Source organism: Melospiza melodia, chromosome 14 (assembly GCF_035770615.1).
Source record: "Melospiza melodia melodia isolate bMelMel2 chromosome 14, bMelMel2.pri, whole genome shotgun sequence".
Lineage (NCBI taxonomy): Eukaryota > Metazoa > Chordata > Aves > Passeriformes > Passerellidae > Melospiza > Melospiza melodia.
In genome coordinates, this window is record NC_086207.1 from 20,536,596 (window position 1) to 20,563,501 (window position 26,906).

Sequence of the window (26,906 nt, forward strand, 5' to 3'; positions counted from 1 at the left end):
TCACCCCTCAGCACAGCCCTGGGGTTTGGGGGTCCCCTGCTCACCCCTCAGCACAGCCCTGGGGTTTGGGGGTCCCCTGCTCACCCCTCAGCACAGCCTTTGGGTTTGGGGATCCCCTGCTCACCCCTCAGCACAGCCCTGGGGTTTGGGGGTCCCCTGCTCACCCCTCAGCACAGCCCTGGGGTTTGGGGGGTCCCCTGCTCACCCACCCCTCTCAGTGCAGCCCTGGGGTTGGGGGTTCCCTGCTCACCCCTCAGCCCAGCTCTGGGGTTTGGGGGTTCCCTGCTCACCCCTCAGCCCAGCCCTGGGCACCCGCGGAGCCGCGTCCCGCCGCGCGAGAGGCACAACAGCATGGACTGCACACAGACACGTTTGGGACAACTTTACTTCTGACACTGCAGCGCAGGCTTTCCTTACACAACCAAAAAGGAGCATTTTCTTATAAAATGGTGCATTTACTTGCTATTTTATTTTACCATTTCATTTAAAAAAAAGTTACTGCTGAAAGCCATCCCTTGGAATAAATTCATAAGCCAGTGCACTTTGTTCTTCCCTTGGAATGGCTCCTCTGAAAGTGGCGTCTGGGGGCCCTGTCTCCAAGCAGCTCCTGGTTTTCCGTGCAGTCCGTGAGCTCTGTGGGTGTGCAGCAGTCCCTTTCCCTGGTCGGGGCGTGCCGTGATCCTCGCGGTGCCCGCAGAGAGGCTGTCCCAGGGCACACCTGGCCTTGGTGACTCGTGTCCGATCCCTGAAGGCCTTGGGTGCTGGGGGTGCCAGGTGTCCCCTCAGGAGGATGGCAACGGGGTCACCCTTGGGGAGCCACTGCCAAAGTGACGGTGTCGAATTTTGTAATTGACTTCATTTGCTTCTTGCTGCAGGAGTTTTCAGATTTACAGAAAATCCAGTCAATCATTTTTTATTGAACAGTTGCTCAAGTAAAGAGGGACCTGACCAATCTGTAGAGTAGAAATAGGCAGCCTCGCCATGCAAAGAGAAAGAGTTACCGGTTTTATTATTATTATCATTGTTATTATAATGTAGGACTGCAGACAGCCTCTCTCTGACACAGTCAGGGGCTAACAGCAATATACAGTTGGATTTTTTTTAGGTCATAAATTAGCAACTTATACTTTATCTTAAAAAAATTGAATAAATAAATAAATTAATTAAAAAAGAGAGAGAGAGAGAAAGAGAGAGAGACAGTCACAACATGCAAGAGCTCACAACAGAATGAGAAAAATGACCAAAGCAAAGCCCAGAACTGCAGCAGAGCCCAGGGTTGGTTTGGTTTGCGATCAATGCAGGTCGGAAGCATCATTTATAAAGGTATTTCATATACCAAAGAAGGCACCACAGTATCTACAAAGCCAAATCCTCAGGAGGGTTCTGGGGCTGGGGGGGCAACCTGGCTGGAGCAGACACAGCTGGAGGTGCAGCACATCCCCCCTGCCCCTTAAGCTTGTCCTTTGCAAAACTGAACTTTTCCATTTTACGTTTGGTTTTGCTGTCTCTGTTAGTAAAACAAAATAATTGTAATAAAAAGACAAATGTGGAAAATGGCAAAGGGAGGCAACATTCCAATCTTCCACACAACAGGTGGAATATTTCTGGGATCAGGTTGAAAGCAATTGGAGTGGGACCACTGCCACCAGAGCTGGCCAGAGCCCCTGGTGTGTTACCCCATCAATCCCTTCCCAGCTGACAGCCCCCTCCCCATCACCTCCTCAGCCATCGGTGGCTGCCACCCCAGCACTGCATGGGGACGTGCCTGGGGACGGGGACAGCCAGGCCTGGCATCCTCACTCTGCCCTGTAAGAAGTCTCAGCTCTCCCTGTGTAAATCTGGTGTCTGGGGGTGCCCCCAGTGGCCCCTGGGCCGGAGTGCCCCAGCGCTCCTCTGCACAACTGCGATCTGCAGAGCAGGAACTGAACAAAGAACAGGAGGGAAAGGAAAAACAAAGAGAGAAGGAAAGAAAGAAAGACAGAAAGAAAAAGAAAAGGAACAGTTGAAACGTTGTGTTTACTGGTATCAGTATGCGAGACTCCTAAAGAAGACCTGGTCCTCCTAGTTAACCTTGTCCTGGAATATGTACAGGTTGTTCGTGGCTGCCACAGCGATGATGTTCTCGGAGGGGTGCCAAGCTGTGTGCAGGATCTTTTTGCTAAAGTCCAGACTGTCCACACTGATCTCATCTTTCCTGCGCTTCCCACCCACGCAGACCTTGCGGGGCTTGAGGATGGCACGGGGTTTGCTGTTCTCCCGCGACGCCTCCAGCGTCACGTCGCGCTTGGTGTTGCGGTCGAACATGCGGAAGAAGTTGTTGTAGGAGCCGGTCATGATGACACTGCAATGGGGAAGGACAGGTGATTTTCACACCTTTTCAGAGGCAAACTGCTGGTGACCAGAGCAAGACTGAACATTCAGAGGCATAATGAGATCTGGGTAAGCATTGGAATTTGTCTCGGGCCCAGTTGTGCTTTGTCAGCTCACTCTGATGGCTCAGACAAAAACCATGACAGCCCTGCCAGGGGCTCACACACTTCCTGCCACCTAGCTGGGTGTAAGTCACACCCAGATGCTCATTATCCCCAGATTCTGGCAATCTGAAGCTAAAGCCCTCACCACCTTCCTCCAGCAGTGGGTGACAGAGAGGTGGGACTGATCTGTCCAGGAGAGAGTGGGACCCTCAGACATCCCCACCTGCGTACAGGCTGCAGGTGTAGGTGGCTCCTGCTGCACCTGCCCAGACCCCGCACCCAGCCAAAGGGAAGGGGCTGCCAAGGGGCCAAACCAGAGCCAGCATGCCGGGGCTGCAGGCAGGCATCCCAGCACGTGCTCACCTGTCAGAGCCGTTCCAGACGCACTCAAACTTGTCGAAGATGCAGTCGTTCTCGTAGAGCGAGCACAGCTTGCTCCGCAGGTAGTCGTGGACCTGCAGGTGGGAGGGACAGGATGAGCCCCCACAGTGGCCACGCAGCCCAGGGCTGGCACACTCAGCCTGGCTCACAGAGGGTGCCCCATACTCACCACAGCCCAGCTGGCAGCGTTGGGCACTGCCCGGCATCCTGTGCCCTCCCACAGCCACCCTTCTTCCCAAGCACCTCCAGCCACACTCTGCACACAGCTTGGGCACCCCCAGGCAGTGACAGGGCTACTGCTCTGCACCAGGCCTCCCACATGGCTCTGCCAGCACCTGAGCTTTCTCTCCTCACCCACCCTCAGCCCGGGGACACGGTGACAACTCACCAGGCCACCTGAGCCCACATTTAACCACCCTGCTTTCCACCATCTACAGGCATAAAGCTCCCACACAGCAGGGGCATACCCGCCCCTCCTGCCACTGGCCCAGAGCGTGGCTCAGGAGGGAGCTCTGGGTGCCCCACTGCTGCATGCACCTGGCTGTGCCACGCTCACCTGGTAGGTCTCGATGGGCCGGTTCTCCATGTTCAGGTCCCACACCTTGACAGTGAGGTAGTCCCGGGTCATGATGTACCTTCCACTGTGGCTGAATTTCACATCAGAGATTGAGGAGATGATCTCAGAAAAAAATGACCGGTTACTTGGGTCCTCGGGCTCTTCAAAAACTGTGCAGGAGGAAAGAACAAGCCCCAGCATTAGCTGAGGCGGGAGGTCCCTCATCTCAGGCCCTCATCAGGGAGCTGCCACCCTGTCCTGGTACCACAGGAAGCTTCTGGGAGAGTCCTTGCATGATGCTGTACCCAGCACCCACACGTGCTTAGGTTTATCACCCCCCCACCAAGCCCTGGAGCTCCACTACAGTGGGAAGAATGTCTGAAGTGCCCATATAATGATCTCTACAATGCAGAAAAGGCACTGCCCACAGCAGGACGCAGAGCTACAGCCTTTCGCCACCAGCAGAAACCTGGAGGCTTTTTCCATATAAAAAGTGGTAGCAACAAGAAAAAGCAAAGAGCTCAGGCAGGCAGAAAGCAGCTGAACCCAGGACATGTCTCTTGCTCACAGCAGGTCAGTCATGATGCCCTGGTCCCCCTGTGAGGGCTCTGGGAATGGGCACAGGGCCATGGCCACAGCTCTGCTGGGGGACGTGCAGTGCATCCCTGCTCGGTGCCCGCACTGGCAGCAGCAGGGGCTGTGCTGGCACCGGGCTCCTGGCACACGGGCAGGGCCAGGGCCGGGCTCCCAGCACACACAGACACAGAGGGGATGCCAGGATGGGGATGGGGGTCCTAGCACACAGGCAGGGCCAGGACTGGGCTCCCAGCACACACAGAGGGGATGCCACACACAGGATGGGGAGCCCAGCCCGCAGCTGGTGCTGCCCAGTCCCTGAGTGTGTCTGTGACCCAAAGCCAGTGGCCGGGCAGGCCTGGGGCTCGGGCCAGCTCTTTTTGCTTTGGGCTGAAGGCTTTTGTGTGGCTTTGCTCCTGCTGCAAAGCAGATCTGGGCTGCTGAGCTCATGGAAAGGATTTCTGAGCACTAATTCCCTCTTACACAACAAACCTACTTTCTCTGGCACCGAGAGGTGCTGCCCTGCCCGCAGCAGCTCCTCCCCAGCTCGCTGTCCCCGGGGAGCAGGTGAGCCCGGGGCGGCCCTGAGGGCAGGGTGAGCGGCCATGGGGACACCAGGGGGAAGGCAATGGGGCGCCGGGGCAGAGCGCAGCCCGGGGGGCTCTGCAGTCCCTCTCCTGCCCCTCTCCTGCCCCTCTCCCGCCCCTCTCCTGCCCCATTGCAGCCCGAGGCCCGTGGCGCTCACTCACACTTGGCGTGGCGGTCGCAGAGCGCCGCGGTGCGCATGTCGCACAGGCGGATGGTGCCCTTGCTGCTGCTGTACACGAAGGTGTTGCAGTGGTGCGGGTGGAACTCGGCCGCCGTGATCACCTCCGTCAGCTCCTCCATGTTGGCCGGTTTGATGTCCACAATGTCTGGCAGGGCCAGTCAAGGAGCCCACGAGCCCGGACCGTGCTGGTGTCCCTGGGCACCGGGGCCTCCCCTCAGCCGTGCCAAGCGTGTGCTCTGGGCAGGCACCTCCATCGCAGGGCAAAGCTGCAGCACAGAGCGGGACCAGCCACCCCAGCAGGGCAAGGCCGAGATCCAGCTGGGAGCCCCAGCCCTGGTACCACAGCCTGGAGACCCTCTGTGGCACACGGGACCTGATCTGCCCGCCCACGCCAGGCCTCAGTAAATGTCTTTTAGTGCAACATTCCGCCATGGTGAGTAACCATACTGAAAACAGCAATGGCAGCAAAGCCCGGGGCACAACAACCAACAGAAACCCCCTGTGTAAGTCTCTTGGGCCATGATAACTCCCCGAGGTTTGTCACAGGTTCAGTACTGCTCACCCTCATCCTTGCAAATAAGCAGGCACCACAGCCCTACTCTCCTGCAGCTGCTCAGAGCTCCCATAGCCACGTGCCTGTGACTGCCAAAATCCTCTCCATCTGCCTAAATCATGCCCCAGGGATTTCTCAGCAGGAAACACCATATAAATACCATCAATGATTCGTGCCCTGTTTATTATTTCCAGTGTGGCTGTTACAAGCATGACTGCCACAACCTCATTTGTAGAGCAGTGACTGGGAGCCTGTCACCCGCTGCAGGGTGCAACAGGACCACAACATCACTGCTTCCATCCTCCCCAAGGCACCATCACTGCTTCCATCCTCCCCAAGGCATCTGTCTCCTCCATCACCTGCAGACCACCCCCCTCTGCCTGCACCACCATCCCTGCAGGCAATTCAGAAATGTGCCACCCACACATCGGGGGACAGCAGCAGTGGAGGAGCTGCCGCACTGCCCACTCTGTCCCCATCCCAGAGGCATGGGCACAGCCCTGCTGCTTCCCCTGGGGCTGCTCCTCACTGGGCCCCAGGGCTGTCGCCAGAGCCACACACAGCAAAGGATACTAAAACTTTGATTTGTGATTTCAAAGTTCCACAGGTTTATCCTCAGGTCATCCGCTGACATGTATGTCTCGTAGTCGCTGTTGACGGAGATGGAGTTGATGTGGTAGGTGTGCGCGTTGGCAAACACCCTGCGGGGAGTGGCCTCCACCATCAGGTCCATGGGCCGCAGCACGGGCACCTGCGGGGCGAGCAGAGAGCGTCAGCAGCCGGGGACAGGGACGGGCTCCAGCAGCCCCTGGCACGGGGGCGGCCCCGCGGGGCCCTCTGAGCTGCCAGGGCTTCCTCCTCTCACTCCCAACGGGCTCCTCCAGGGAAACCTAATGCCTTCTCACGTGTGGGATAGGACAGAAGGACAAGCAGACCCAAAAGCCATCTGATGTTGAGATACTTTCCAGGATGGTTAGAGCATAGTGAAGCAGTGAGAGCCCAGTAAACCAGGCTCTGATCTTGCTGCAGCAAATGTTCCAGCTCTGAAACAAAAAAACAACCAAAGAACCTCTTCTGCCTCATTTTGTCACTGTTAGCCAGGATCTGAAATTCCTGGAGCATTTCTGACAGAAATACCTTGCTTGATAGAGGCAGGCCAGCACATTTTTTTCTTTAAACATTTTTGCATTTGTCTCACAGTGAAGTGATGGAGGTAAGAGATGAGAAGGGACAGAGGGAAGGACCAGGAACAGAGCTGTGGGTGTTTGCCTTTAGATAGATCAACATAACCCATTGGGGAGGGGGGATGCAGAGGGGACCGTGTGTGTGAGGAGTGGGGTCAGTGATAACTTTGGATACAGGGCTCTGGAGGCAACTCAGCACACCAGGAATGTGCCAGCCCATGCTCCTGCTCACCAGCGAGGTGATTCACCGGCTGCTCCATTCCTTGTGCTGTGTGAGTGCTGCCTGAAGAGATTCCCTTGGCTGCAGAGGGGGGCAGGGGAGTGACAGCCAGCTCGAGTGACACAGAGCGCTGGTGCTGCCAGCCCAGAGCTGAGCCCGTGACGAGCCTGCAGCTAATTGCACCTGACACGGGCAATGAGGCATCGTGTGCACTGCCAGATCCTGCTCAGACAGCTGGGACGGGGACAGGGACCACGGGGAGCACCGGGACCACGGGGATCATGGGGATCACGGGGACCACAGGGATCATGGGGACCACGGGGACCACGGGGACCACGGGGATCACAGGGACCACAGGGATCATGGGGACCACGGGGACCACGGGGACCACGGGGACCACGGGGACCACGGGGATCACAGGGACCACCGGGATCACGGGGATCACGGGGACCACAGGGATCATGGGGATCACGGGGACCACAGGGACCACAGGGACCACGGGGATCACGGGGACCACGGGGATCACGGGGACCACGGGGACCACAGGGACCACAGGGACCACGGGGATCACGGGGATCACAGGGACCACAGGGACCACGGGGATCATGGGGATCACAGGGACCACAGGGACCACGGGGACCACGGGGATCACAGGGACCACCGGGATCACGGGGATCACGGGGATCACAGAGATCACAGGGACCACCGGGATCACGGGGATCACAGGGATCACGGGGATCACGGGGATCACGGGGACCACGGGGATCACGGGGATCACAGGGACCACGGGGATCACGGGGACCACGGGGACCACGGGGACCACGGGGATCACAGGGACCACGGGGACCATGGGGATCACGGGGACCACAGGGATCACGGGGATCACAGGGACCACGGGGATCATGGGGATCACGGGGACCACGGGGATCACGGGGATCACAGGGACCACGGGGATCACGGGGACCACGGGGATCACGGGGATCACGGGGACCACCGGGATCACGGGGACCACGGGGATCACAGGGATCACAGGGACTGGCTGTCAGTGCACCGGTGCAGCACGGGGGCTGTGCAAAGGGAAAGGGTTCCCTGACTGCCCTGGCCATGCAAACAAGGCCAGCGAGGGCTTGGGCAGTGGGTTCTGCTCGGTGAGAGGACTCTGTGGCCAGCACAGCCTGCAGCCAGACCCCAGGCCAGCTCCTGTCCCCAGGCCGGGCTGACACCCAGGCTGGCACCTGCAGCTCCCGGTGCCCCAGCACAATTCCCTGCTCGTTCCTACCTTGCAGCCACTCTCAACCAGAGAGCTACAACAAACGCTTAAGCCAAGAACATGCTCCACACATTACTTCAGAGCCAAGTCCTGGGGACACTTTTTTCTGTCTGGGATCTGGCCTGTCACCAGGTAAAACCCCACAAGAGGGACAAACCTGGTTATACGTGAGTGGTTTGCTAAAGCATGGATTTTATCTGCTACAGTGGCAAGAATCTGCACAGAAATATGGAAGCCAGAGTGCCCACATGCTGCAAACTCCTGCTTAAGGGATCAGCAATGAGGATTTAACCCTGAAAGCACTGTAACTTTGAGGCAGGAATTTGCTGGGAGCAGGCAGTGAGCTGTTCCCCAGCAGCAGCACAGGGATCCTGCAGCCAAGGGGAGCAGCTGCCCAGCCAGGCCTCAGCCACAGTGGAAACACAACAAATGGGGCAGTGTGACACCAGCTGGAAGTGGTTCTTGTGCTGTTTGAAGCAGGCACAGGCCAAGTGAGCTTCTGCCTACCCCACCCAGACCAATCAGCGCTGCCACAACAACCCTGCACAGCAGAGACCTCCTTGTGCACCCCCTCCAGCTCCAGAGCCCACCTCAGGACAGGCTCTGGTGTCACACACACCCATTGTTAAATGCAACAAAGTGCATCAAGTACGCAGAAATACTGCACCAAAGAAAATAAAACACTAATAAATTCAATTACTTTCTGCTTTCAGGAAGGGGGGCAATGCCAGTCACTTTTCATTTAAAACAACTTAAGTCTTAATTTTGATTCCTGCTTTTAGCAGGTACCCCATGCCTGCCACTCCCTCCAAGCACACCTGTGCACTTACAGCAGAACCCACATCCCTCTCTGGTGAAAGCTGAGCAGGGGCAGTGCCAGGGCCAGCCCAGCAGCAGTGCCAGGCCAGGCAAGCCCCTGCTCCTCACCAGCACAGCATCAGTGCCAGTGCCAGGCCAGCAGCAGTGCCAGGCCAGGCCAGCACCAGTGCCAGCCCAGCAGCAGTGCCAGCACAGCAGTAGTGCCAGTGCCAGCCCAGCACCAGTGCCAGCACAGCAGCAGTGCCAGCCTGGCAGCAGTGCCAGGCCAGGCCAGCAGCAGTGCCAGGCCAGCAGAGCAGCAGTGCCAGCACAGCAGCAATGCCAGCACAGCAGCAGTGCCAGCACAGCAGCAGTGCCAGGCCAGCACAGCAGCAGTGCCAGTGCCAGCCCAGCAGCAGTGCCAGGCCAGCAGCAATGCCAGGCCAGGCCAGCAGCAATGCCAGTGCCAGCAGCAGTGCCAGCCCAGCAGCAGTGCCAGGCCAGCAGAGCAGCAGTGCCAGCGCCAGGCCAGGCCAGCACCAGTGCCAGCCCAGCAGCAGTGCCAGTGCCAGGCCAGCAGCAGTGCCAGCACAGCCCCTGCTCCCCTCCAGCCCAGCTCAGCGAGCTCCACAGGATTTGCTCCGGGGGATTAGCCAAGCTGAAGCTCGGATTGACCCCAGCCTGGAGTCTCCGAGAAGGAAGCTGTAATCCGGGCCCTGGCAAACCAGGGAGCAGGGAAGTGCTCAGGGATAAATCCAGTGAGGTTTCCACCTGCCCCAGCAGTCCAGCTCCTCCAGGCACACCCCCAGAATTCATTTCCTACCTGCATAAGTTACATTCTGTGACTGCCCAATGCCACCTCAAGCTTAGCATTTTGCTGACAAAATGAGCACCAAACTCTGTTTTCATGGCAGGATTCACAGAGTGAAGTGACAACAGAATTGTGTCCCGTGTGACCTGCCCTGTGACATGCAGAAGGGACCCTCCTGCCGGAGGACAAAGCTGCTGCTCACTGCTCCTCCACACAGCTGATGGAGCTGCTGCTCCCATCCCTGGGCCCTGCCTTGTCCCTGAAACGCTGTGCAGAACGTGCACAAGGAGAGCAGGCAGATCCCTTTGCTGAGGCAGACAGGCAGCAGCAGCACAGCCAACCCCTCCAAGGCATCTCCCACCCCAGCCACGCTGGGGCTGCGTCGGGGGAATCAGGTGCAGAGGGGCACAGCACAGCCCCCCTGGAAACCTGAGTGCCCCCACAAAACGGAGACACAAACCGGCATTCATCACGGAATTGGCTGGAGCTGAGAGAGTGAAGTGGCAGCTCCCAGAGAGGGCTCAGGGACAGCCACAAACAGGGAGAAACAGGCACAGAATGGCCTGGGCAGGGCACCCACAGCACCCATAGCACCCACGGCACAGCACCCACAGCACCCATAGCACCCATGGCACCCACGGCACCCACGGCACCCACAGCACCCATAGCACCCATAGCACCCACAGCACCCACAGCACCCACAGCACAGCACCCATAGCACCCACGGCACAGCACCCACAGCACCCATAGCACCCACAGCACCCACAGCACCCACAGCACAGCACCCACGGCACCCACGGCACCCACTGCACCCACGGCACCCATAGCACCCACGGCACCCACGGCACCCACGGCACCCACAGCACCCATAGCACCCATAGCACCCACAGCACCCACAGCACCCACAGCACAGCACCCATAGCACCCACGGCACAGCACCCACAGCACCCATAGCACCCACAGCACCCACAGCACCCACAGCACAGCACCCACGGCACCCACGGCACCCACTGCACCCACGGCACCCATAGCACCCACGGCACCCACGGCACCCACGGCACCCACAGCACAGCACCCACGGCACCCACAGCGCCCACGGCACCCACGGCACCCACGGCACCCACGGCACCCACAGCACCCACGGCACCCACGGCACCCACGGCACAGCACCCACAGCACAGCACCCACAGCACCCACGGCACCCACGGCACCCTGCACCTGCCCCTGTCACCCCAGAGTGCCCCGTGCTGGGAGCTACCACAGCCAGCACATCCCCTCTGGAAAGCTTTGAGCCCTGGATATCACTTGCTAATTAATTACCTGGCAGCACGTCCCAAGGCTCAGGTACAGAGAGTGCTGCTCGGAGCACACCAAGGCAGCCACACAAGGTCAGAGGCTGCAGCTATTAGACTGGGGGTGATTCAAATCACCAGAGCTCTTCTGATGACTGTAAACTCCTCACTACACAGCCTGAGCAGAGTTAAATATTCCTTTTGCACTGTGTGGGTTAGAAATTCCTCAGAGGATGATGCTCATCAAATGCATTTAAACCATTTAACCAAATGGATGAGAAATTATGGCAGCAAAGTGCATTAAAACCCTTTTTTCACTTATCTGTGGTTGAAAATTAAACCATGGATGGGTGTGGCTTTAATTTAAAGCATACCCATCACAGGACAATTACACGTCAGATTTACACCAAGCTGCAGCAAAACGATTACAGCTATTGTAAATATCTGTCTAAGTAAAATCATCAAAACATTAGATAAAATAGGGCTGGTGGAAGACTCCTCAATCCTCTGTGCTCAGGGACCAGAGGCGCTGCACAGCAGGTACCAATAAGCATCACACCGAGCACCTGAGACGTGTTTGCCCTCCCCGTGCCTCTGCCAGCCACTCACCAGGGCAGAACTCCCTGGGCAGGAACGGGGTGCCTGGCCCCAGAGCAGTGGCAGACCCCAGGGAGCAGCTCCTCCAGCCACACAGCGCTGGGCTGCTGCCAGGAGTGCAGGGCTGACAGTAAAACAGAGGCTGAAGCTTTCAGGGCAGTGAGCGGACTACAACCCTGTTGGGTTCTCTGACGTTTCAGCGTGACTTTCTACAGGGGAGAGAAGGAAGCACCACCTGGGATAACAGCCTTCACACTGCTGCCTCTCAGATCCTACCTCCCAGCCTGCCAAGGGCTGACAGCCCCTGCTCTGACAGCCAGGCACCCAGCAAACCCCTCCAACGGGCTGCCAGGTACCACCAGGTTAGGCTGGAAATGCTGCCTGAGACAGAACAGCAGATACACATCTACATGAAATGAATGCTCCCTTGTTCTGCAAAGAAAAATGCTGCCAGTCCCCAGGAGCAACCCTGTACAGAGACAAGAATTAACTGCCTGCCCAGGGTTCTCAGTGGCTTCATGCACAATGGAACTGGGACCAATAAAGTGAGGTAAGCACAATCATAGTAATAATTTCATATGTATAAATATAAAACCCACAAGTACTCAAAATGCAAATTCTGACAGGGTGTTAATAAATTACAAGCTGGTCCGGTCTGATTAAGGTCATGACCAGGAGGAAAACTCATTTGGAGGAAGCACTTGTGCTCCTGCAGCAGCAGCCACATTTGGGAATGCTCCAAGCTGGGAGAGCTTCTGCCCTGGCTCCTCACTGGGATGGGCCCGGCCCGTGGGGCAGCACAGCACGGCACAGCACAGCACAGCACGGCACAGCACAGCACAGCACAGCACAGCACAGCACAGCACAGCACAGCACACTGGGGCACCGGGGCACCAGACAGGGGACACGCACAGCACTGGCAGCCCCTCTGCCCAGCCCCAGCACAGCCCAGACACCCCTGGAGCTCCCTCGCCCACTGCCCTGCCCGGGCACCGGCCACAGCACCGGGTACCAGGAGGGCCCTGGACACCACCCGAGCATGGCACGGGGCACGGCAGGTCCCAGGGCACACAGGGGACACGGCACACAGGGGACACGGCACGGCAGGTCCCAGGGCACACAGGTCCCAGGGCACACAGGGGACATGGCACACAGGGGACACGGCACGGCAGGTCCCAGGGCACACAGCTGACACCAGCAGCAATTTTCCTCCAAGGCCCCACATCCTCAGCCGCCCCGGTCCCCACACTCACCCGCAGCACGGTGATCATGGAGGGGTCTCGCAGTCGGCCATCCTCGTCCTTGAGGTTGTAGCCCTCCGGCCTCTTGTCCCGCTCGCTGACCTTCCATAGCTTCACTGTCTTATCTGGGGAGGAGAGGGGACAGCATCAAGGCGGCTGCTCCCTGAGCCACCCACTGATGGATGCACCAAGGCGGGGAAAACCTCCTGTGCCCCCAGTGCCACTGCTGGAAATGGTGATGGAGGCACCTGTGCCCACAGCGGGCTGCTGGCGCAGAGCCCTGAGCAGGAACAAAGCCGTGCAGGGCACCCCAGCCCTGGATGTGCCCCTGAGCTGTGCCAGGGTGTCTGTGGCTCACCCACAGTGCCAGGGTGGCTGTGGCTCACACACAGTGCCAGGGTGGCTGTGGCTCACCCACACTGCCAGGGTGGCTGTGGCTCACCCACAGTGCCAGGGTGGCTGTGGCTCACCCACACTGCCAGGGTGGCTGTGGCTCACACACAGTGCCAGGGTGGCTGTGGCTCACCCACAGTGCCAGAGTGGCTGTGGCTCACACACAGTGCCAGAGTGGCTGTGGCTCACCCACAGTGCCAGAGTGGCTGTGGCTCACACACAGTGCCAGGGTGGCTGTGGCTCACACACAGTGCCAGGGTGGCTGTGGCTCACCCACAGTGCCAGGGTGGCTGTGGCTCACACACAGTGCCAGGGTGGCTGTGGCTCACCCACAGTGCCAGGGTGGCTGTGGCTCACCCACAGTGCCAGGGTGGCTGTGGCTCACCCACAGTGCCAGAGTGGCTGTGGCTCACCCACAGTGCCAGGGTGGCTGTGGCTCACACACAGTGCCAGAGTGGCTGTGGCTCACCCACAGTGCCAGGGTGGCTGTGGCTCACCCACAGTGCCAGGGTGGCTGTGGCTCACCCACAGTGCCAGGGTGGCTGTGGCCCATCCACAGTGCCAGGGTGGCTGTGGCTCACCCACAGTGCCAGAGTGGCTGTGGCTCACACACAGTGCCAGGGTGGCTGTGGCTCACACACAGTGCCAGGGTGGCTGTGGCCCATCCACAGTGCCAGGGTGGCTGTAGCTCACCCACAGTGCCAGGGTGGCTGTGGCCCATCCAGGGTCACACTGACCTTCCCCATGCAGCACTCACAGGACTGAGGGCAGCTCCCACCCCATCAGCTCCCAGCCCATCAGCTCCCACCCCAGCAGCTCCCTGTCTCCTCCCAGCATCCTGCCCCCTGTGCCACAGAGCCCCTGCAGAAAGAACACCAGGAACACCTGGGGTTATTCTGAATAATGGTGTTTTCTTCGCTCCCTCCTGGCAGGGACTCCATCCATAGTTTATCATCACTTCCACCAGGTTTCATGCAAAACCCCATCATCCATCTTCATTTTCTCTCTTACACAGCAACTCCAAAGCAGTGCCAATTAATTTTGTTTTTATTAACATGCTCTATTTTGGCAGGGGGGTTCACTATAAAATGTTAGTGTAACAGTAAGAACAAAAAGAAACAGAATAAAACAGGAGTATTTCCAAACTAATGTTTTGATAACCTGCCTGCATATGGAACACAACCCAAATGGAAGGTGTAATATCCCTGTTAATCAAAGAACTATTTAAAAACTCAATTAACAGAACATTATGCTGTATAATTAATCTTCATTTCAATGATTCTCCCCCAAATGAGTTTAATAAGTCTTTGAATTTTATTACAATGATCAATAGAGTCAATTCTATAACACAAAGTAAGTTGGTTATGGAATATAATTAGACCACTCCCTTTCCCCTGAAGTAATTAAGTCACATCCATCTTGAGGTTCCATTCATCCCAAGTAATATTCCTAGATCCTCATGATATTTATCAGAACATAACATGGAACAGCTGAGCCCAACATGACTGCAAATTGAAACTAAACACTTGCAGTTTGTTTTAAAAAAACAATAAATAAAATTCCCATGATCCTGAGACTAAAAGCCACAAGTTGTTGTCAGGGCAGAAGCCCTCAAAGGGGGGGCTGTGTGAAATTCACCCGGTGCACAGGGATTGAGCTCTGCCCGAGCCATTCCCCAGGACGCCTGTGCTGCCCTGCAGGGAGAGGTTTCGGCAGCTGTTTCCCCGAGGGCACAGCACGGAGAGGGCACAGCGGGCAGAGGGAGCCCAGGCCCTCAGCACGGGCACGTACCGTTGGTGGAGAGCAGGAAATAGGCCGCGTTCTGCTGCGGCAGCCATCGGATCTTGTTGATCTTCTCCTCGATCTCCAGGCTCTTCAGGTAATCGAACTCGGGCTCGTGGCTCTGGAAGGTGCTGTAGACATTGTACTCTCCCCTGCGGTGGGGCTGGTTCTTGCTCTGCAGGGACACAGGAGGAGGAAGGGTGGGCAGCGGCTCCGGGCTGGGGGCAGCGAGGGCAGGGCTGAGTGCCTGGGCACAGCCAGGCTGGCACCTGGGCTCCAGGTGTGCTCGGAGGGAAGGGAGCAGGGATGGAGGGGAAATGGAGAGGGAATGAGAGGGAATGAAACAGAAACAGAGCAAGGATGGAGTGGCAATGGAGAGGGGATGGAATGGGAACACAGTGGGGATGGAGAGGAAATGGAGAGGGAACGGAGTGGAAACAGAGAAGGAATGCAGAGGGAATGTACCAGGGATGGATCCCACCCCACTGTCTGTCCCCAGTGAACGGCTGGGACCGAGTGCCAGCTCCTGCCAGGTGCTGAACACAGCACAGAAGAGCTGCTGGCAGCAGCCACAAGCACTAGGATGGGCAGCCTTGGTTTGGGTGGGTGGGTGGGTGGGTGAAGCCCCACATGTCCCCTTCAACAGGAGCTGGGTGGATACATTCAGAATGATGCTGGAGGCCCAAAGTTCAGGAAAAGCATTAGAATCATGAAATGAGAGTAAAAGGAGAAATGAACTAGTGCTGGAAAGGCTGATGAGGTGTCTGCACATGTGATGGTTAACCACTGAGCTCTCTTCAGTGTATGTAGAAATTATTGTAAAGCCTTAACTTTGAGAAAAATGTAAAACCACCATCGGACAATGACCTGTCTCATGCCCAGGTCTGATGCATTCCTTCCAGCACAGCTGAGGACAGGTTCCATGTCTCAGAGCAGAGAAGCTCACAGGGACAGCTCTGGAAATGGTGGGGCCATCCCAGGTGCAGGAGCTGGCACAGCTGCCCCAGCCAGGCTGGCAGGGTGCCCGCCAGTGCAGGGCCATGCTGAGGGCCAAACACGCTTCCCCAGCAGGCACAACCTCCAGCTTCCAACAAAGCATTTGCTAGCACCTCCTGAGCAAGGTTTTGGAAGGGAAACCAATGTTGCATCCATCTACACTTTCCAGAGTTTTGGTGGTGTGAGGGGTTCTTGGCGTGGTGCCATCTCCCAGGTGGGCACTGGCCACACACTCAGGTGTGCTGCCTGAGCCCTGTTACACCTGGAGCAGGAGAATGCAGGCAGTGGGATCTCTGGGAGGTGTTTGGCAGGAGGGAATCTGGCCCTGCTGATGTCAATAGCTGCTCCTCAGTTTGTAGAATGCCAGGAGAGCCCCGAGCTCGGGAGTGACACGGGCGGATCAGGGAGCAGCAGGACGCTGCACTGAAGGATCAAGTGGGCACTGTGCATGAGTGGCACTCACCTCCTGCTCACGCTGGAATATCACAACGCGGCCGCCCTTGTCCCCCGTGGCCAGCAGCTCCCCAGTGTGGTTGAACTCGACTGTGGAGATGATGTCAGCTGGCAAAGAGAAGACAAAGACAATTTCAGTCACTGCAGCCTGACTTCCAAAGGCATCCAGGGAGCACCATGCCCTGCACAGTGACGTGCCTCGTTGGTACCCTGTGGCACCTCCATAAATCCCTGTTTTTCTACCATCTTCAACACTAAACAGGCTTGGCATTATGCTGTCATGTCCCCCTGCCCTGGCCTGTGCCCCAGCCCCGGTTCCAGAGGGATTTCCAGGTGCTGTGCCTGTGCTAAATGCAGCCTGAGGACTGCTGTCGGCAGCAGGACACAGGGCTGGGCAGCACGGCATGGCACGGCATGGCACGGCATGGCACGGCATGGCACGGCAGACTCCCTTCATGCCTTGGGGAGCTGCCCACCCCATTTGGGGTGACACAATCAACTGCTGTGACCTGGGGAGGGCTCGGTACCAGTGGTGCCAATGGTGCCCATCTCACCCCAGCCCCTGGCAGACCTTGGTGCCCCGGCCCTGTGCCACCCCAGCCCCTGGCAGACCTCGGTGCCCATCCCACCCCAGCCCCTGGCAGAGCTCGGTGCCCCGGCCCTGTGCCACCCCAGCCCCTGGCAGAGCTCGGTGCCCCGGCCCTGTGCCACCCCAGCCTGGGCGCTGCTTTGCCGTCACCCACACAGCAGAGGGAGTGCACAAACACGGACCCCTTTGTCCTCTGTCCCTGAGCCCCTCAGGCAGAACAGCTCAGGTGGCCACATCTCCATCGCTGCTTTCCCCCGCACATTGCTGAACCCACCATCACCCACCAAGGTGAATTAAGGTGCTGCCTTTCAGCCCTCCATCGGCTGAGAAGCCGCTGCGCTCACACCACTGCCCTTCCCCACAAACCAGGAGCCATCTCAGAGTCGGGGCTCGGTGGCAGAGGCCAGGGGACACACACAGACCTGTAACTGCTTTAATCCGCAGCGTTTACCCTCGAGGCAGCGCAGGCAGAGCTGCTAATGATTGGATTTATTTGGCCTATTTTTAGAAGAATGTCAGAGGTTAATTCCGCAGCAATTAGTGCCCAACTGGTGCTCACCCAGTGCCTGGGAGCCAGGCTCCAGCAGCACGAGGCTGGGACTGGGAGCACGGCTGCAGCACTGGAGCCTCAGCACTGAGGCAGGCTGGATCCTGCAGGGAACAGCTCTGGGGCAGGCTGGATCCTGCAGGGAACAGCTCTGGGGCAGGCTGGATCCTGCAGGGAACAGCTCTGGGGCAGGCTGGATCCTGCAGGGAACAGCTCTGAGGCAGGCTGGATCCTGCAGGGAACAGCTCTGAGGCAGGCTGGATCCTGCAGGGAACAGCTCTGGGGCAGGCTGGATCCTGCAGGGAACAGCTCTGGGGCAGGCTGGATCCTGCAGGGAACAGCTCTGGCGCAGGCTGGATCTGCAGGGAACAGCTCTGGGGCAGGGTGGATCTGCAGGGAACAGCTCTGGGGGAGGGTGGATCTGCAGGGAACAGCTCTGGGGCAGGCTGGATCTGCAGGGAACAGCACTGGGGCAGGGTGGATCTGCAGGGAACAGCTCTGGGGCAGGCTGGATCCTGCAGGGAACAGCTCTGGGGCAGGCTGGATCCTGCAGGGAACAGCTCTGGGGCAGGCTGGATCCTGCAGGGAACAGCTCTGGCGCAGGCTGGATCTGCAGGGAACAGCTCTGGGGCAGGGTGGATCCTGCAGGGAACAGCTCTGGGGGAGGGTGGATCTGCAGGGAACAGCTCTGGGGCAGGCTGGATCCTGCAGGGAACAGCACTGGGGCAGGGTGGATCTGCAGGGAACAGCTCTGGGGCAGGGTGGATCTGCAGGGAACAGCTCTGGGGCAGGCTGGATCTGCAGGGAACAGCACTGGGGCAGGGTGGATCTGCAGGGAACAGCTCTGGGGCAGGGTGGATCCTGCAGGGAACAGCTCTGGGGCAGGGTGGATCCTGCAGGGAACAGCTCTGGGGCAGGCTGGATCCTGCAGGGAACAGCTCTGGGGCAGGCTGGATCCTGCAGGGAACAGCTCTGGGGCAGGCTGGATCCTGCAGGGAACAGCTCTGGGGCAGGCTGGATCTGCAGGGAACAGCACTGGGGCAGGGTGGATCTGCAGGGAACAGCTCTGGGGCAGGCTGGATCTGCAGGGAACAGTTCTTGGCCACGACAGCTGCCAGCTCAGGGCTGCATGGGCACTCCTGCCCTCCTCGCTGCTGCAGAGCAGCCCTGGCAGGTGCAGCCCAGGAGTGCAGCCCAGGGCTCAGGGCAGGGCTGGGTGCTGGTCATCACTGCAAACACTGGCTGTGCCCTCAGCCCATGGCACTGCCCGGGCTGTGCCCACCAGCACTCAGAGCCCTCTGACACTGCTCTGGTTCCTCCTGCCTGTTAGCTCTGGTGTGTGCAGCAGAAACACAACCTGAGCTGTGTCCCTTCCCTGCCCAGGAGTTCCATCCCAGATACAGACTAGAATGCTACCTCAGCAAATGAGAAAAGACAAAATGCAGCAAGTGCCTAAGCTCCTGGTGCAGCTCAAGCACCACTGAGGGTTTGTTTTCCAGGATGCCAGCCCAGACAACACCCATCAAACCCACACACCTGCTGCAGCATCACCCAGGCAGGGCCCCAGAGAGCCCCTCACACCCGTGGGCTCCCCCAGAACAGCACCTGTATGCCCCATAACAACACCTCTGTGCCCCACAACAACATCTGTGTGCCCCATAACAACACCTCTGTGCCCCAGACAGCACCTCTGTGCCCCAGACAGCACCTGTGTGCCCCAGACAGCACCTGTGTGCCCCAGAACAGCACCTCTGTGCCCCATAACAACACCTCTGTGCCCCAGATAGCACCTCTGTGCCCAGACAGCACCTGTGTGCCCCAGACAGCACCTGTGTGCCCCAGACAGCACCTGTGTGCCCCAGATAGCACCTCTGTGCCCCAGACAGCACCTCTGTGCCCCAGACAGCATCCCAGCTGGGCAAGGGACCTCTGTGCCTGGCACAAGTGTGCCCAGCAGCCCCAGCTCAGCCCTGGCTCTCACAGGGGTTTCAGTGCTGCAGGAGGTGACCCCACCCTGGGGAGTGTCGCTGTGGAGCCACGGGCTGGGCTGGTGTCCCCAAGCGTCCCCAGGTGTCCCCAGGTGTCAGGGGATGGCTCTGGGAACAGGCTGGCAGCAGCTGCTCCAGCAGCAGCCGGGGCACTCAGTGCCTGTGGCTGGGCAGTGCCAACGTTCACTTCATCATGAGACGTGCTGCTTCCTTCTAAAATTACTCAATTGAAAAAGTACCTGTTTTGCTCTATTTAATCCTCTCCATTACCAGCTGCCGGTTTTAGGTCATTCCCTTTTCAATGAATTAAAAATAACTTTGTGTGCTGCAGCGAGGCGTTTCCCAGACATGATCTAACGCCCCAGCCCGTGGGCAGGGCTGTGCTCTGACAGCAGGGCCAGGCCCCACGGACCCCCTTGTGCCCCCCGGCCCAGCCCCACTCACACTGCCCCTCAGGGAAAGGGCTTCCACGCCACAGATCCCCCGAGCTGCTCCTTGCTCACGCCCATGGCCAGCACTTGAGACAAGGACACCAACAGAGCCTGGCTAGCTACACCTTGCACAGGTTAAAAACACCCTAAATAGTCAAAAACCCGCCTGTGAGCAGAAGTGTCCAAGGCACGCCCGAACCCAGCCCAGCTGACAGAAGCATCATTCCCCACGGCCTGGGCACCGCCTCTCCCCGCCGTGCTGGGCAGCGCAGCCTGGCACAGCCGGGCATCCCGGGGCAGCTGGGGAGGTGCCAGCTCAGCAGGGCAGCAGCTCCTCCCCAGAGGTGCCCTGCGCAGACTGGGGCGTGCCACGGTGCTGGCACCGCACCCGCTGCCCTCGAGGGACAGGCAGGGTGGTCACCAGTGAGAACGCACACGCATTCCTGTTGAGGTGATCAATAATTGATGCCCATTTCTCCTAAGGTTCCTTCAGCAGTTTTGTGACAACAGAAAGGAAAAAACCTTGCCTCTTTTTTGCTTTTTCATTTCCTTCATCACCTCCTACCCACTCAGTGCCCCAATGCGGGAATTTAAAGCAAACAGTTTCCATGGAGACCCAGCCCGCCGTCCTCCCTCCCCTCCCATCCTCCCTTCCCTCGGCATCGCTGAGCCTTCGTGCTCTCATGCTAAAAATATCCAAGATGGGATTTGATTTCCGCCGTAGCGATACAGTTTTATCAGAAAAATGGCAAATTTACAACACCCCCCTCCCCCTCTCGCAGCGTGGAGGAAGGCATGCTCTCAGCCAGCAACGGGGAATGAATCTGTTATTGAAAAGAAAGAAGATAAACCGGGGAAGCTGCGGTCGGCGCCGAGCCCTGGCTCCCTGAGCAGCCTGGTCTGCAGCAGGGAGCTGCCCACACTGCACCCCTCTCCTTCTGCCCCTCTGTAGGGGCTGGGTGCCATCCGAAGCGCTGCCCTCCTCGCAGAGCATCCCCGGCACATCGCCCCGCTCCTGGCACATCCCACCTGCTCCGGCTGCAGCACAGCTCCGGGCACGACGGCCCTGGTCCCGCCTGTCCTGCGGGGAGGCCACGGGACACACAGACAGCACACCTGTCCCAGCACCTGTGCCAGGAGCGCCCATCACCCGATGGACACGGGGCGGTGCCCCTGCCCACAGCAGCGCGGCCACTCTGGGCTGGCAGGGACAGCCCTGGGCACAAACCCCGGGGCTCAAACCGCCTGGGCATGGCAGAGACAGCCCTGGGCACAAACTCCTGGGCACAAACCCCTGGGCATGGCAGGGACACTCCTGGGCTCAAACCCCGGGGCTCAAACCCCCTGGGCATGGCAGGGACAGCCCTGGGCACAAACCCCGAGGCTCAAACCCCTGGGCATGGCAGGGACAAACCCCCTGGGCTGCCTCCCCTGCCTGCTCAGCTCTGCCCCCAGGGCTGGGGACAGGGGACAGGAGGGCTTTGGGCTCTGGGCTCTGCAGCTCTGCTCTCTTCACTGTGTGTGTAAATCACTGCGTGCACAGCACCACACACAAAGCCTCCAACTGCAGATGATAATAAATTGGGAAGCACCATAAATAACAGCAAACCAGGCTGCCAAAGGAAGGATTTAGGTCATTCAAATCCCAGGCTATGAGTTGCCAAATGGAGTTTAATACTGATAAGTGTGGGGCAATAACTCACCACAGCCTCCTCCCTCATCCCCCATGGGAGCCCTCGGGGGAGTGGGGGCTCTGCCAGGGGGATGGGGAGGGGGCCCTGACTGGGAGCAAACCAATGGCTCAATGGCCACTCCTGACTCTGCCTGCCCACCAGGGACAGAGCAAGTGGGACAACAACGGGTCCCATAACTGAGGACAAAACCTCCATCTGAAACCACTCAGAGTGAAGAAAAGCAAAGAGGCAATGAAAAATTAGGAGCCTTGTGGAGGAAATGTCTGGTAATGGGAGAGCCAGAGCACAAATCCACCCATAGATCCCCAGTGGAGGTCTTAGTGCATCCCACCACGCAGGAGATGGGCCCTGAGCTCAGAAAGGGGTTTGAGGACACAAACATTAAAATTACAACTGACTAACGCAGCCCAATCCTCAGCCTCTCAAGGAGGACTCCCAGGTCTGACCCTCAGTGACAGGCTGTGGGTCTGAGGGGGACGAGGAACAGACATCCAGGTGCCACCAGAGCAGGGCTGGGCACAACGTGCAGGTGGTGTGGGCAGCCTGGGCCATCAGTCCTGCCCCAAACTGGGGGTGAGGTGGGAGGGCAGGGGACAGCAGAGGTTAAACTGCAATCTAATGGCATGCAAAATCACATGTGATTGATTGGCATTGATTATCCCCTGCCGAGGTGAATCATAGCCTGGGAAACAGAAATCAATCCCACTGCATTAAGCCCAGTAAGGGTCTGGAGCATCAGCAAAGTGCCCTGAAACACCACAGCTTGCTGACACCACCGAGTGAAGCACAGCAAGCCATGGCATGGCACAGCATGGCACGGCATGGCACGGCACCTGCCTAACCCCTTCCATCCCCGTCAGGCAGGGCTGTGGGGAGGGAGGGGTGGGTTTAGTGGAAGAGCACCGTGCCTGAGGAGCTCCCAGGCCCGTCCCTCTGCCCGTCCCTCTGCCCATCCCTGTGCCCGTCCCTCTGCCCATCCCCGTGCCCGTCCTCGTGCCCGTCCCTCTGCCCGTCCCTGTGCCTGTCCCGTCCCTGTGCCTGTCCCGTCCCTGTGCCTGTCCCTCTGCCCATCCCTGTGCCCATCCCTGTGCCCGTCCCTCTGCCCATTCCCGTGCCCGTCCCTCTGCCTGTCCCTGTGCCCGTCCCTCTGCCCATTCCTGTGCCCGTCCCTGTGCCCATCCCCCTGCCCGTCCCTCTGCCCATTCCTGTGCCCATCCCCGTGCCCAGACCCGTGCCCGTCCCTGTGCCTGTCCCGTCCCTCTGCCCATCCCCCTGCCCATCCCTCTGCCCGTCCCTCTGCCCATCCCCGTGCCCGTCCCCCTGCCCGTCCCTCTGCCCATTCCTGCAGGGACCAGGCTGGGTCAGGCTCACAGGACTCCAGCACCTTGGAGCTCTGCTGTGCAGCTCCTCACCACAACGACATGCTGCTGCTCCTCTTCCCCAAAATGGAATAACACTCCTAGACTGAACAGCTAAAAATACTGGCACATTCCAAATTTCTCTGCCCTTGTTACAGCAAAGAGGAATTTCATGCTACCCAGCCTAGACAAAAGAAACTCCCATCTGGCAGCAGCCCCTGTGTCACTCAGCATCCCCCAGCAAACCAAAGCACCCATTCCAGAATGCCAGCGTGCAAGAGTGTGAATTTACACCACCCCACCATCCTGGCCAGGTGTAATTTACTGGAACTGCTGGAAAGGAGAGTTCAGGAGGAAACAACATCAGGGAAGGGCTCAGCACAGAGGCTCTCACAGCCGCAGGTGCCCAGGGCCAGGACATGAAAGGAGTGGGGCAGGCGCAGCTCCCGAGCCCAGTGCACCAGCAGAGACCATGCAGGGGCTGGGTCATGCACAGGAGTAGAACAATAAAACAGAAAGGGAAGGGAAGGGCAGGGCAGATTTCAGGCACAGCCACAACTGAGCCCACCTGAGCAGGTGAGCAGAGGGAGGCAGAGAAGCCGAGCTGCCCTGGCCCACCCAGCACCCATCCCTGCCCACCCGTGCTGCTGGGTCCTGGCTATGCACACAACACAAAACTCTTCCATCTGCACCAAGATGCACAACTCATTAGCTCTTGGATTAATGGCAATTTTTAATTTGTCAGGCTATGAACACCTTATTAAGCTGTTACACATCACACCTGTGGTGGCAGAACCGCACGTAAATCAAGACAATTAGCCCGGGACCCAAAGATCTCTCTGCCAGTGCAAATAACCCTGGCCTTGTCAGGAAAACCAACAGCTGCTCTGGGTGCCCAGAACACCCTGCTGAGAGCCAAGGTGCCCCAGCAGGCAGCCCCACCCAGCCCAGCCCAGCTCTGCGTGGGTGGGAGAGGGTCTCAGGGGCTCCCTCAGCTACAGCCCCGGCTGTGGCAGGACAGAAACCCGCTGTTTGTACACCGAGATAACCACAAGCCATAGTCTGCAGAGCACAGCAACTTCTTCTAAGGAATCGCAGAATGTTCTGAGTTGGAAGGGCTCTGCAAGGATCATTGAGTCCATCACTCACATCACTGTCCCATACAGAGATTGGACTCACAATTGGCAATATTTGCACCATGCTCTAATCAACAGAGCTAACCTTAGGGGCTTAAAAGCAGACTGACTGAGAGCTGGGCAGTTACTGAAACCTGCCGTTTCCTGAATTATTTTTTTCTCTGTTTACTATTCTTTTCTACATTATTCATCATGCAGACACACTCAGGCACACCAGGGCAGCCCTCGGTGACTCCCCAGTGTGCCAGGCCGGGGTCAGGGACAGCACTGGGCAGTGACCCAGGCTGGCAGCAGCCTGCCCTGTGCTGGGCTGCCCCCACACCCCCTGCCAGAGCGTTCCAGGCAGCCCATCCCACTGCTCTGTCCCTCGGCTCACGGCAGGATCCAGCTGCCATCCCTGTGCCAAGAGGCTTAGCTGCACAGCAGACACAACCTCCTCAAAATGGCTGATTTGGGCTTAGGAATAGTGATGGAAAATCCGAGCCCATCTGCAAAATACACCCTTAAAATAATGAGACTTTGTAAAAACCAGCTGAGCATTGATCAAGTCCTCCACCCTTTCCACATTAAAGTCTTTAAAAACTCCGATGATTTCTGCCATAGAACTGTCTGGGCACTTCTCGTGCTTGGGCATAAAGGCATAAGCAACGCAAAAAGTGGCCTGGTTCCAAAATAGCTTCTGAAAACCTGTGATTTCCAGGGACATCACTGGTTGCTGAAAACCTGAACATTTGACAGAGGAAGATACAGATGGTAACAATACGGAGCTCTTACTATTTACAGGATCTTTGTCTGCAGCAGGAGCACAAAAGCTGCTTTTCCCACAAGCTAACCTGTGCTGAGCCCTGCAGCACAGGTGTGACCCTCAGCACAGCCCTGTGTCCTGGGGGCTGCCCTGCAGACCCAGGGGCTCTCAGGGCACGCCCTGCATCAGACTGCTCTCACAGACGAGGGCTCGGATGCAGACATGGGATGGATGCTTTCCAACACTCTTCATGTGCCATGCAGTCTGTCTTTCTGGTCATCTTGCTGCAGCCATCTGTTAGCTGATCAGCAAAAACTATTGACTGTTGAAAAATTTTAATTAGAAGTACACAAATGTCAGCTAAGCGAGTAAAATTCAGAAGCAGCAATCTCTGCTCTCGTGTAGAGCAGCTATTTTCAGCGTACAGCCCAGTTTTGTTACCATCTTGCTCTGATGTCATTCTCTGTCACATTATTCCAGTTTGGTGCCCCTGGAACAAGCCCTTGGCTGAACATGGGAGGCACCACATGCACTTCTGCCACAGGAGCTTCTGACAGGAGCCTGGCGCTGGTGCCAGAGAGAGAGGATCACAAAGCACATGGCACACTGGGGATGCAGGGATGGGCACGGGGGGCTGAATGAGCTGCCTAGGTGGGCCAGCCTGGGGCAGCACCAGCGCAGGAACACAGCTGGGTCAGACACAAGGGGTCTGGCACGTGAAGGGCAATGGGGAGGGCAAAAGAGAGTGCGGCTGATGGAATATGGACACCTTCTGCATGGGAAACTGGCCCTTTGCCATGAGGCACCTCTCTGCAGGGAGCACCCACAGCAGCCACGCCCGGCACACTGGTGGCATTTGAAAAATGTTCTTAACGCTCCAATTCCAGTTCTACAGGAAAGCAAACACACCAACACCATGCAGGCAGTCCCTGGCATTTGCTGCACAGATTTGAATTTAATCAGCCCAAAATGGCTCAATCCAGCATCTGGGGCCATCCTAAGATGGCAGCACAATGGGGCTGGGGCAGGCAGTGCCACCCAGAGCCCTGGGCTGTGCCACCCTCCCTCAGTGCCCACGCCTGGGCAGACAGGACATTTCAAACAACATCCCGGGCAGACAGGATATTTCACACTGACACCAGTGCTCCCAGCAGCATTTCCCCTGCCTGTGTCCAGCCAATCCCAGAGCCCACAGACCCTCTCTGGGAGGTGGCATGGCCTGTTGGCACTCCCCATTGCCCTCCTGGTGCCACTCAGTGCCCTCCCTCTGGGATGTGCCCCTTCCCAGAGTGCCAAAGGTGCCCGTGGCAGGTGGGCACTGCCAGGTGCTGCCTCCACGTGTGGCCCAAGGCCCCTGCCAGCCACTGCCAGCCCTCCTTGCTGGGGCACAAACCCTCCACGAGGCTCTGCAAGAGCTCAGGGGAACCCAGAGCCCTGCATGGGCCACACCACAACACACTGCTCCCTCTGAAACCCATCACAAACCAAATTTTCTGCCGACTTTAACATTTCTTCCCATGGAAGACAGATGTCTGTGCCATCATTTTCAATCTGCTCCTGGAAGAGCTTGTCTCAAGACATTTTCCTTGCAGTATTTTAATTAAACTTTCTTTCTTTCTTTCAATTTAGTTGGGTTCATTAAATGATGTCCTGAGCCGCTGAAATGAATTGCTTAAAAGTGATTTGTGCAGCAGCCTGAAGGAGCAGATTGCAGCTATAAATGAGCCTGTCTTTGAACTTCACAAGTTTTGCACTTGGGGTGCAGAAGGCACCCAAAAGCCTCAAGTCCCTGGGGAAGGCCCAGGGTCTCTGTGGGCAAGGCAGCATTCCTGGCTGCTGCTGGTAAGTTACAGAGAGTGAAAAACTTGTTTATAAACTGCAAGTGTAAATAACAAACATTTCTGCTTGGAAAATAACAAACTTCATATATACAGCTATCTTTAGTGGAAACAAAACCCTTGTTTGTTACAGGGAATAAATTCTGGGATGTCAGAGGCTTCCAAACAGAAGCATGGACAGTCACTAGACCCAGTGAAAACCCTCTTCCCATCAGATGGTCAACAGCCAATAGA

General features: G+C 57.9%; 1 protein-coding gene across 3 annotated transcripts in view; it reads right to left on the reverse strand.

Moving 5' to 3' along the window:
- Nucleotides 1-367: 367 nt before the first annotated feature.
- The window catches only part of PPP2R2B (protein phosphatase 2 regulatory subunit Bbeta), a 59,883-nt gene continuing 33,344 nt past the window's right edge, over nucleotides 368-26,906 (reverse strand). For all 3 annotated transcript variants that reach the window (XM_063169127.1, XM_063169128.1, XM_063169130.1), the window contains 8 exons: nucleotides 16,357-16,454; nucleotides 14,907-15,072; nucleotides 12,735-12,847; nucleotides 5,883-6,060; nucleotides 4,737-4,901; nucleotides 3,412-3,581; nucleotides 2,838-2,929; nucleotides 368-2,341 (listed from right to left, as the gene is read on the reverse strand). In XM_063169127.1, coding sequence (XP_063025197.1) covers nucleotides 2,062-2,341; nucleotides 2,838-2,929; nucleotides 3,412-3,581; nucleotides 4,737-4,901; nucleotides 5,883-6,060; nucleotides 12,735-12,847; nucleotides 14,907-15,072; nucleotides 16,357-16,454 — 1,262 coding nt within the window. In that variant the 3' untranslated portion in view covers nucleotides 368-2,061. The remainder of the gene's footprint in view (nucleotides 2,342-2,837; nucleotides 2,930-3,411; nucleotides 3,582-4,736; nucleotides 4,902-5,882; nucleotides 6,061-12,734; nucleotides 12,848-14,906; nucleotides 15,073-16,356; nucleotides 16,455-26,906) is intronic.